This window comes from Microtus pennsylvanicus, chromosome 11 (assembly GCF_037038515.1).
Source record: "Microtus pennsylvanicus isolate mMicPen1 chromosome 11, mMicPen1.hap1, whole genome shotgun sequence".
NCBI lineage: Eukaryota > Metazoa > Chordata > Mammalia > Rodentia > Cricetidae > Microtus > Microtus pennsylvanicus.
Window position 1 is genome coordinate 16,904,056 of NC_134589.1, and position 12,523 is coordinate 16,916,578.

Genomic DNA, 12,523 nt, shown 5'->3' on the forward strand with positions numbered 1-12,523 from the left:
ATATTTTTATTTATTTTGTGTACGTGTGGGTGGGTGGTGTGCATACACCAGGGTGCACATGTGTGGGTAGGTGGTGTGCCTACACCAAGGTGCACACATGTGTGTGTGGGTGGTGTGCATACACCAGGGTGCACATGTGTGGGTAGGTGGTGTGCATACACCAGGGTGCACATGTGTGGGTGGTGGTGTGCATACACCAGGGTGCACACGTGTGGGTGGTGTGCATACACCAGGGTGCACATGTGTGTGTGGGTGGTGTGCCTACACCAGGGTGCACACATGTGTGTGTGGGTGGTGTGCATACACCAGGGTGCACACGTGTGGGTAGGTGGTGTGCATACACCAGGGTGCACATGTGTGGGTGGTGTGCATACACCAGGGTGCACATGTGTGGGTAGGTGGTGTGCATACACCAGGGTGCACACGTGTGGGTGGTGGTGTGCATACACCAGGGTGCACATGTGTGGGTAGGTGGTGTGCCTACACCAGGGTGCACATGTGGAGGTCAAAGGACAACTCACAGGATTTATTCTCCTTCTACGATGTGGTTCCCAGAGGCTGCTCCCATCATCAGGCTCAGTGGCGAGCGCCCTACCTGCTGGGCCATCATGCCTGCTCAGGTTACAGGTTTTAAAGGGACAAAAAAATGAGGTGTCTGTTGCGGGGTTGGTGAAGATCTTCTCCCAGTCAGTGGGTTGCCTTTTTGTCTTAGTGACAGTGTCCTTTGCTTTACAGAAGCTTCTCAGTTTCAGTAGGTCCCATTTATTCAATGTTGCCCTTAATGTCTGTGCTGCTGGGGTTATACCTAGGAAGCGATCACCTGTGCCCATCTGTTGTAGGGTACCTCCCAATTTCTCTTCTATCAGGTTCAGTATGCTTGGACTGATATTGAGGTCTTTGATCCATTTGGACTTGAGTTTTGTGCATGGAGATAGATATGGGTCAATTTTCATTCTTCTACAGGTTGACATCCAGTTGTGCCAGCACCATTTGTTGAAGATGCTCTCTTTCTTCCATTGTATACTTTTAGCTCCTTTATCGAAAATGAGGTGTTCATAGGTTTGTGGGTTAAAATCTGGGTCTTCTATACGATTCCATTGGTCGACTTCTCTGTTTTTATACCAATACCAAGCTGTTTTCAATACTATAGCTCTGTAGTAGAGTTTGAAGTCAGGGATGGTAATGCCTCCAGAAGTTCCTTTATTATATAAGACTGTTTTGGCTATCCTGGGTTTTTTGTTTTTCCATAAACATATAGCTATCCTCCTGGGTAGGGGAAGTAGACAAGATTGCCAGGCAAAAAATCGGGATCTTAAGGGTGGGGTGGGAGGGGGGTAAGGGGAGATGGGGAGAGAAAAGTGAGAAGGGTAAGATGGGGAGAACTTGGGGCAACGGGATGATTGGGATGAAGGAAGGTTAGCTAGGGGAGCAGGGAAGCACATATCTTAATTAAGGGAGCCATCTTAGGGTTGGGAAGAGACTTGGACCTAGAGGGGCTTCCAGGTGCCCAAGGCGAGGTCCCCAGTTAGTTCCTGGGGCTGCTGAAGATAGGGAACCTGAAATGATCCTATCCTATAGCCATACTGATGAATATTTTGCATATCACCATAGAACCTTCATCTGGCGATGGATGGAGATAGAGACAGAGACCCACACTGGAGTACTGGACTGAGCTCCCAAAGTCCCAATGAGGAAGAGAAGGAGGGAGAAGATGAGCAAGGAAGTCAGGACCAAGAGGGGTGCACCCATCCACGGAGACAGTGGGGCTGATCTATTGGGAGCTCACCAAGGCCAGCTGGACTGTGACTGAAAAACCAGGGGATAAAACCGGACTCTCTGAATATGGCGGACAATGAGGGCTGCTGAGAAGCAAAGGACAATGGCACTGGGTTTTGATCCTACTTCGTGTTCTGGCTTCGTGGGAGCCTAGCCAGTTTGGATGTTCACCTTCCTAGACCAGGATGGAGGGGGGAGGACTTTGGACTTTCCACAGGGCAGGGAACCCTGAGCTCTTCAGACTTGAGAGGGAGGGGGAGAGGAGTGGGGGGAGAGGCAGAGGAGTGGAGGGGGGAGGAGTGGGAGGCTGGGAGGAGGCAGAAATTGTTTTTTTCTCAATTAAAAAAAAATGAGGTGTCTCCATTGTTTCATTAAAAGTTCTTCTGAAAGCAATTAAAATCTCTCAGGTTAAAAGTAAATTAAGTCCTAAAGCACTCATAACTAATCCTGCAAACTCAACTTCTATTTAAAAATCAGACTTCCTGTACCACTCACCATCTTTCAGAATATCCTTCACCTGCTCAAGTTCCTTTTCCGTGAGCTTGATGTTTAGGGCTTCTAAAGCAGCATCCAATTTGTTTACAACAACCTTCCCTCCTGGTGAACACAAAAGGAAATGGAGAAAAAGTGGGGAGTCCTAAAGCATCAAGACTCGAAAGTGTTCTAAAGTGCACACATGTTATTATGTTTGACTAACAGATTTTACCACTTACTATGTACGGGAAAAGAGAACGCTTCCATAGTCTAGTATAACTGTCAACAATTAAGAACAAAAGAACAAAGCTATAAGAGATTTTCATTCGGTCCCTAAAAGGTTAAGAGCAGGGTTAAATACTAATTTATTGTCTCAGCATTTAAAAGTATCTACACAGGAGAACGTGAGGTGGGGCAGAGCTAAGGAAAAGACACAAAGCAATAATCCCCACAAGGAGAGAGGTTTCATTTGTTCCCTAAGTGGTTTCAGATGATTTTCCTGGTTATTTTTTCCCCCTCCTCCTTCCTGTTGTCCTCCTCTTCTTCTTCTAAAACACCCACTCACGATCCAAAAGCTATTCATTAATTAATTTTTGTGTGTGTGTGCGTGTGTGTGTGTGCATGTGTGAAATACTCATGTGTGTGTGGTGGTCAGAGGACAACTTGTGGGAGTCAATTCTCTCTTCCCACCTCGTGTTTCCGGGGCACTGAGCTCAAGTCGTTAGGCTTGGCAGCAGGCACCTTTCCCCACCACTGAGCCATCTTGCCGGCCCGTTCTGTCTTATATTTTCTTTCTGTCCATTTGTCTCACTTTCTCTTCCTCCTCTCCACCAACCTCCCAATTTCTTTTGTTCTGAGCCAGAGTATTCCCAGTGTAGTTTGGGCAGCCTGTAATTCAGTATAAACTTCAGGCTGACCTTAAACTCACAGTGATTCTCCTGCCTCAGCCTCCAGAGTGCTGGGATTAAAGGCGTAGGTCACAACAACTGTACTCTTTATGCATTTCTGTTCATATCATTTTGTAAAATACAAGACAGCAGAAAGGTCCTTATACAATACAGATGATTACCAGAAAAAAACAAATATTCTTCAAGAGGCAACACAAATCTCTGCACTGAACTAATGCAAATTCAACAGCAGAGGGTGATCAAAAGCCTTCTTGTGGCTACTCACGTCTGTTGCTCCTCAAATCTTTCAGCAGTCTGTTTCGAAACACCTTCTTATGATCTGTAAAAAGAGGCAGCATTCGGATCTCTCTAACACTGACACGGAGGGTCACCAAACAGTACACATTACATGACTGTAATAGGATGCATTTTAGTGAGATGTCATCAAAACTGGTCTTTCAAAGTCACACAGCATCAACATTTAAATGCAGTTATTTTTCATTGTCATAAAACTTATCTACTCTTGGACTTTATAGTCATTTATGAGTTTAATTATTCCATGCTGCAACACAGTAAGATAGAGAAAACACAATTTTTTTTTTTATTCTGCAGCTGTTCCAGTCCTCAAATGACAACGAGCTGAAGACTCTCAGATGGTGTCCGAGGAGTACTGACAATCTCCTTTCAAGTCAAATGTGCCTTTGCGTTAACTTACAGAAATTTTGTAAAGGCTGAGAACTCAAAAGCCCACTAAGCCAAATTCCCTGGGAGGGATCTCCCATTGGCATGACACATGGGTGTGACTTACCATCGACGGGCAGCGTTCTCGGGAGTTGCTTCAAGTCCTTGTTGGAAAGCTCAATCCCCAGAGTCTTCAGTGTACCTGGGAGTTCACTTAAGTCAATTTTTTCACCTTAAAAAGACAAATGTTTATACAATATTAGGGAATAATCAAATTATTGTGAATCACCTACAAATATGCTTCTACTACTGCTGCTTCTAACGCACGAACAAATAGGAAAGAGATGGGAAACCTCCCGACAGACATAGTTTGCTGTAAGTTTAAAACAGAATTTATCTGCTACAAGCCACTACATTATGTAGATCCTATTGTATATTCCTAGTGATGAAAATAGTACCAGGTAGCACAGAATGGTTATATAATTGTTTGGATATTTAGGAACAATAGCTTAATAAAAATATAATTAAAACATTATATGTTTCCTCTATTTTGTCAAAACTTTATGCTGTTTGCAAGATATTAGTTATATCTTTTTAAATGCTTTATTCTCTTATTGTAACTATCTAGTTCTGATGTTGGTAAATAATGACACCATTTTATTGGAAAAAAGTAGCAAAAAAGTAAGACATTATTAAAAAGCAGACTTTGCTGTTTACTTATAAAATAAAAAAATAAATAAATCTGTGGGTCAGTGATGCAAATATTTTATCAAGAGGAATACTGAAAATATGACTCTATAAAGTATACAACATTTCAGAAAATACTATTATAAGATTAAGCATAAATCATAATTTAAAAATCATTTGTGACCAATTCTTACCAGTAAAAGCTTTTGCTTCATCTTGCAAAGTTTTCAGATTCACTTTATTATCAGCTACAACAGAAAACATAACTTGAAGCTCAAAATATGATAAAGAATAACCTATGAACACTCTCTCTCCATCCTCCTAAGATAATGACCTAAAGTCATGGCCCTATGGGTGACAGCGGGGCTCTTGTTAAGCACTTTAAGTCGTCACCCAAATATTTACTCAATATATAAAACTATGAAACACAGGAAAATTTAAATCGAAAATAATCTTGTTTTAAAAATATGTATTTGTCTTTCCCTGCACGAAAGAGCAAATCTCACATCTGACAATGAAAAGACAGGATTCAAAAGTGACTGTTTCCCAGAGGCCGGCTTTCCTGAGCACGCTGCTGGCACCCAGGACCTACCTTCTCAATGCTGTGTTACCAGCACTGTCTGACCCAGCATGGCTGCTTTTCCCTAGAAAACGCTCATTTATTTGTTCTGAAGCTAAATGTCTATAAAACCACAAAGCCCCTAAGCCAGTGGACCTGGACATGGTGGCACACGGCTGTATTCCCTGCACTCAGGAGGTGGGGGCAGGAGGATCAAGAGTTCTTAGGCAGTCTGGATTGCACAGAACCCTGGTTAGCTTTTCTCTACTTGAAACAAGCTAGAGTTTCTGGGCAGAGGAACGTCAACTGAGAAAGTGTCTCCATTAGACAGCTTGTAGCTGAGTCTTTAGGGTGTTTTCTTTTTTAATGATTGATGTGGGAGGGCCCAGCCTACTGGGGATGGTGGCACCCCTGGTGGATGCATCATCCTGGATGCAGGCAGAGCAGCCATGAGAAACAAGCCAAGGAGCAGTGTTCCTCCATGGCGTTTGCTTCCATGGTTCCTTTCTTGAGTTTCTGCCCTGACTTCCCTTTGTAATGGACCATGGACCATGAACTATAAGAGGAAATAAACCCTTTGCCACTCAAGTCTCTCTTGGTCAGAGTGATTTTTTTTCACAGCAGTAGGAGCCTAACTAAGACACATAGCAAGTTCCATAGATAGCAAGGTCATGTCTCCAAAACCAGAGTCATTAAAAAGCTAATGGCATCAACCATACTCACCACCAATGGGAAGGCTTTTCATCAGGTCTTCAAGTTCTTTTTTGGTAAGCTTGATACCCATGTTGCTTAGAACATCTTCCAGATTTTTTATACTGACATTCTCTACTCAGAAAAAGACAGAACCATGGGAAGAATAGCATTGACTTGAAAATAGTGACTTTCAAGGGGATTTGTTTCTTTGAGATGCACTCCCTTTGAAAATCTGAGGGAAGCTATGGATCTGATCTTACACCTTCACCAACTTCATGCGTTTATAAACAGCACTAGGATCTTAGAGGACAGAGGAAAGCCCAACATTAGGTTCACAAATGCTTATAAAATCCATTTTGAAAACATCTGTCTCACATTGAAAAATATGTTCTAAATCACTATTTTGCTTTTCACATAAAAGCAATAATTCACTGAATAAAAGAAATATATATATAAAATTATATATATAAAATACATGGGGTATATAACGTTGGGATCTAAAATATTTCTACTTTATGCTACTTGTTAAATATTTCATATTTATTTCATTCTGCTATTATATGACATGTATTAATCTACAATGATTATTCCACACTTTGCTTTTTATAACACAACAATATACCGCGGAACTCACAAATAATGAAATAACTAACCATTAACAAACCCAACTTCCTACTGGACTGTCTGGAAACTCTTAAGAACTGCTTCAATTGTAGGTCACAAAAATGGCATAATGATCTAATAGTGTAGCAAAAAAGAACAATCTTTTAATAATTTGATTAAAAAATTTGCTCAACTTACATTCAAATTAGAAGAAAATTTTAGATTAAATTGGAAAATAGTCTATGTACAAGTTGGTATGCCAGCTACATGAAATAGTCACTACTTTCTTTTCGCATTCCAATCTCTCCCTTTCTTTCTTCTGTTACTAAACGATGGATGGCTTTCATCCCATGGCTCCTGACCCACCCACAGGAGTCTCACGTGAATAAAGGTCAGCCATTCGTGAGTCTGCAGTCCCTGTGTTCTGTACAGATCTCCTAGTTAGCACTTTGAGCAAGCCAGTTTGAATGTGGTTTTGCTTGTAAAACTTAACCTGCAGCCTAGATCTCGACATGCCTAACAAGAACCCTCGCCCGAGTCAAGACTCCTTTGCTTACACACGTTTGTATCTTTAAGAGCTTTAAAGAAAGGGTAACTGTAAATGTGGGCTGGCCGATGTAGCAAGTTGGTGTAGAAAAGCTCAAAGACCTCATGGCAACCTTTAAAAGGGTCTACATTTCCTGTTCGTTAAGGAAACCCTGTTGAAGTCAGGATCAAGAGAACTACAGAGGCAGTTGAAGTAGAGTTCTGAGAGGAAGTGGGATCCAGAGACCAGAAGCAGGCACTGTTCCTGTTGTCTTGGTCAACAAAACATAGTGACTTCATCATGCCTCTTTCTGGTCTTCTGTAACAGACTCTACACTATTTTTTTTAAGTATTTTTGTTCTGTCTCCACATACCTCAAAAATATTTCTGGAATTTCTAAATAATTTAACATGGAACATTGTTCTCCCAGTTTCTGGGAGCCATACTAGCAGTACATTTGACATGCATTCAAGTCTGAGTTACAGGAGCTCGTCCTTCTATCAGTAAAGTTCCTCTCATGTCACACACCACTTTGCTGCACACAGCACTCTCAAGAGCCTGTCCCAGCCATGTTCCAGTTCACATCAGCGCACAGTGGCCAGGACTGGTAGATCCTCCAGGAATACTGACTTCCCTCCTTAGCAGACTGAGCACTTTCCCAGTTGTCTGGAGCTGACATTTGACTGTGTGTCTAGTAGCCAGAAAGGAAAGTAGAGTCTTTCAAGGCCATATGCCCCAAATGAGGCTTCTGCATGGTCTATGGGAAAGGAACAAAATATCTATTCTTTAATTAGGAGGAACCATCCACCTTCACAAACCAGAAATTCTGGTGGAATGGGAGTCTTATTTTGAGACAGGGTCTTGCAGTGTAGTCCAGGTTGGTATCAAACTTACAATCTTCCTGCTTCTGTCTTCTCAAGTGCTGAGACTGCAAGAATGTGCCACCATATTCAGCTTTGATTATATGGATTTTAGATATTTCTGTTAACCTTTATTAACCAAGAGAAAAGATCTGCCAATATTTCAGAAAATAAGTATGTCTCTACCAAGATGTAACAGTAAAATTTTACTAACAAGAGCCTAATTTTAAAGTCCAGTTTAGTCAGATGCTTATAAACAGAGTAAAGTAACAGAATTCTCACAGCAATCATGGCCCGGGGCAAAGCACAATAGCAGAACCAATAAGAAGCCTTTGTGGAGGGACTTTGTGCTCACCCGTGACAGCTTTTACTCTCTCCATCACTTTCTGCAGATCAGCACTCCTCTTTGCTGGAAATGTGCAACAGAAACACACAGTCAATGGCGTGAGCTCAGAAAGCAAATACCGATCACACATACAGAGTGAAGCCCTGCTAAGTCCAGCTTCCACCGTGATTCGGACACTTTTTAAGCTTTTTGGAGTTTTAGGAATTCATGCCATATTAAGAATATCTGTTGGGAGCTTGTTCATTCTCTTTAAACTGCTGTAACCAGGGGCTGGCGAGGTGGCTCAGTGGATAAAGGCTCTCACCACCAAGGCTGCTGATCTAAGTTCTACCTGCAGGACCCAGATGCCAGAAACAGAGGACTGACTTCCTGGAAGCCGTTCTCTGACCCCAAAGATGTGCCATAGCAGGTGTGTCCACTCCTTCCCCTAATTTTAAAAACACCTTATTTCATTTTAATTACTTAATTAATACATAAGTTAGGAGCTTTATTTGAAGTCTTGGAAATCCCCAGGGCCTCACACATAATGCTCTGCCATGATGAATCCCTGGCCTGCTGAAAGGAACTGCCCAGCTCCAGTTCAGACCTGTTTGAGCCCTGGAGACATTTCCACTTAAATAATAAGGAGACATAAGCACCAGTTGTCAACCTGTCCTGGGTAGGGACAGCAATAAGGCTACAGAAAGACATAAAGGAAATAAGGAAAGGAAAAGACTTCACTGCGTGGTCAGGCAGATGACCCTAAAGCACCACCAGAAGTCGCTTAGATCTGAGAAACATCGTACAAACCCATCACATAAAAGCAAGCACTTTCCTTATAAGCTAACAATGAACATTTCTGAGAAGAACCCAGGAGAGCAATCCTATCCAGCAGCGCTATCTACTGTCTTCCCCAAATGCAGAGAAATTTCACAATGAGGTGAAGGATCTTTACAATGAAAATCATGTGACAATGAAGAACGAGCTGAAGACACTTGAAGACAGACAGTGCTCTCACGTTTATGGGGGAGCGAAATGAAGATTATGAAAAATACAACATTACTAAAAGTAGCCTACCTGTGTTCAATGTAATCACTAACAAAATTCCACTGGTATTATTCACAGAAATAGAGTAATAATTCTAGAATCCATATGGACACACAAAAGACGCCCAAATAGCCAAAGCAATCCTGATAAAAAAAAGCAATGCACAATATCTGATTTTAATTTATAATACAGATCCATAACAACAAAACAGCTAGTTAAGATAGTTATCAGTAGAAAACAGATGCATAGATCAATGGAACAGAAGAGAGGGCCCACAAACAAACTCACACAGTCACAGCCACCCAACTTTGACAAATGTATTTTTACAAAAAAAAAAAAAAACAGACTCTGGAGAAATGACAGCCTCTTTGACAAATGCTCTGGGCACTAGACAGCCACCTAGAGAAGACAAAGAGGATCCCTATTTCTCTCCCTATAAGAAAATCAACCCAAAATGGATCAAAAACTAATATAGCATCTGAATATTTGAGACTACTGGGGGAATCACTTTAAGATACAGTCACAGGACATAAGTTTCTCAGCTGGACTCCATAGCCATGGGAGCAATAGCAAGACTCAACAGGTGGGATTTTATTGGATTGAAAAGTTTCTGCACCCTGGAGGAAACAAGGGCCAGAATCACGATAGAGTCTCTGGAATGAAGCTGATCACAGTCGGCTGTTCATCTGCATCCTGAGCGCCTAAAGAATTTAAAAAAGCAAACAACACAAGAGCAAATAAATGACTAACAGCTGGACAGACGAGCTGAAGAGACAGCTCTCCAGAGGAGCACGAACTCTAAGCTGAACCATGCAAAACCGTTCAGCAACCTTAGCCATTAGAGCAACGCAAATAAAAACCATCATTGAGATTTTATGGGCACCAGCCTGGGTGCACATTAATCAATGAGTAAATGGAGAAAGGTGGTTTTACACGCACCATGAAGTTTTTCATTCAGACAAAAGAGCAAAGGTGCATCATTTGCAGGAAAGTGGACGGAACTAGCATAATCACACTAAGTGAAATAAACCAGACTCAGACACATTCATACGTGAAGAGGGGGTAATGGAGAGGTGAATATATCAGAGTCTATTATATGCATGTAGGGAAATATTTCTATAATAAACATATTGTCATTTAGAAAAGCAAACAGCAGTCGAGCAGCGGTGGCGCACGCCTTTAATCCCTGCACTTGGATGTCAAAGGCAGGTGGATCTCTGAGTTTGAGGCCAGCCTGGTCTACATTGAGTTCCAGAGCAACCAGGGCCCAGGGCTACACAGAAAAATCCTGTCCCCCCCCCGCAAAAAAAACCCAAAAAACAAAAATATAATAAAACAAAACAAAAGCAATCAATATTGCCCTGATGAAGCAACCATGAGAATCTAAGCTTTCAATTGTTGAAAGACAGAAATTGTCCAAGCAGAGAGAAAGCAAGACAGGACTGGATAAGGTCGGAGTAGACCATCCTGAAGGGAAGGTGGGGCAGACAACCGAGGGGACACTTTAAATAAGAAAGAATCTCTTAGGAGAGAGCAGGACAACAGCTAAAAAAAGACAGGACAGTGCACAGGACTTTACAGTAGACCACCACTTAGCTTATGTGGTGTACTGACCAAAAGGAGGAAGGATAGCCTGCAGACTGCAATGGGCAGGGGAACAAACAGACAAGGCTGCACGGTTCTGAAGTCTCTGCTGTGCACTCTGTCCTGGCTTGCTTTATTACTCGCCTAGAAACACACGTCTCTCTCTCTATTTGCTCCTCTTTACTTTTTTCCTCCTCTCTTTTCTCTTTGCCTGTCTTCCTTTATTCCTCCCCTCCCCTTCCTACTTTGCCCCCTCATTTCTCTTCCCTTTCCATCTTCCTATCTCCTTTTCTCCTTCTTCTCTTTTTTCTCCTCCTGCCTTTCTCTCCCTTTCCCTCTCCCCTTCTTCCTTGTACTGAGGATTGAATGTAGGGGCCTCATGTGTGCTAGACAAGCACTGACCATTGCACTCTATGTCCAGCCCTCACTAACGCTTTAGTAACTCTGCTAGCTCCCAGAAATTGATTAGTTAACTAACTAAATATTAATTATTATGTATATACAGTGTTCTGCCTGCATGTTTGCCTGCACACCAGAAGAGGGCACCAGATCTCATTACAGATGGTTGTGAGCCATCATGAAGGTGCTGGGAATTGAACTTAGGATCTCCGGAAGAGCAGCCAGTGCTTTTAACTGCTGCGCCATCTCTCCATTCCCAGCAATTTTTATAATTCATGTAGAATTTTTTTTAAAAATCTTTAACTGAGTATTCTTAACATTGGGATCTCCTTTAAGTTTTAAAATATCTATTCAATATTAACACGATTTTAAAGATTTCATCATATAGGAGATAAAGTCAACAAATAATTTAAATCTGCCTTATTGCTCACCATCAGTTTCTAGGTTTTCTGTCACTTCAGCAAATTCCTCCTTTGAGAGTTTTATTCCCATATTTTCCAAAGAACTGTGGAGACTATCCTTTTTGATCTTACCCCCTTCAAAAAGCAACATTTGAAAAAAGTCACATAACAACAAAATAAGAAAGATATCATTTTTAAGCTTTAAACTTAATTAACTATTTTTAAATCAAAATAAGAAATTTAAAAATTCTAATATTTTATGGTTTTGTAATATTACTTTCAGTAAGACTGAAGTCTCAAATAAATCTGTCCTTTCAAATGCCTTATCAGAACAGGAATTTTTAAATTATTCTTATTGATAAATTGACATGTTTGAACAGTGTTAGAAGGTTGAGCTAAGCAAACTGTAGATGCCAGCTTCATTCCATAGCACAGACAGCAGGACGGGCTTGTGTTTCTAGACTATGACCACGACCTCTGTGACTCCATGGTGCACTTCAGTAATGGACAGCTCTTTGTTTCACTCTTTACTTAGAGAAAAAAGGGAACGAAGGTAAAAACATAATAGACTTCGTCTCACAAAAAGGACGTTGCCACAGCAGACAAAATGTATGCTCAGTGAACCATAGCTGCACACTCTATGACCTCAGTCCATAACTGGGCGGCATAAAGCCCAGAGAATCCAGATGCCATGCTTTGCCTTGTGGCCCCTTACCTTTGAGATCCTTCACACCCTTCAGCAGCCTGTTACTATGGAACTTCCCAGTATCTGTTAGAAAAGCCACAAACCATGTTAGGGTAAATTTGAGATTAGCAAAATAGTATAACTTTAACAATAAAAACTCCAAATGTTCATAAATTCCTAACTTGTTTATAAACACCAATTACATTTTGTATATAATTAATAAACACAAAAGAAGTGATTCCAATTATAATAAAATGCTTTAGGATAAATTTAACAGAACAGCGAAACGTCTACTCTAAAATAAAAAGTATGGTAGAAGGGAATTTTCAAAGACTCA

At 41.3% G+C, this 12,523-nt stretch overlaps 1 protein-coding gene across 1 annotated transcript in view; it reads right to left on the minus strand.

The window, feature by feature from the left end:
• Positions 1 to 12,523, minus strand: part of Efcab3 (EF-hand calcium binding domain 3) — a 370,379-nt gene that overhangs the window by 141,006 nt on the left and 216,850 nt on the right. The window contains 8 exon segments of the mRNA XM_075941765.1: positions 2,272 to 2,373; positions 3,424 to 3,477; positions 3,946 to 4,050; positions 4,700 to 4,753; positions 5,788 to 5,889; positions 8,101 to 8,154; positions 11,532 to 11,636; positions 12,217 to 12,270. Coding sequence (XP_075797880.1) covers positions 2,272 to 2,373; positions 3,424 to 3,477; positions 3,946 to 4,050; positions 4,700 to 4,753; positions 5,788 to 5,889; positions 8,101 to 8,154; positions 11,532 to 11,636; positions 12,217 to 12,270 — 630 coding nt within the window.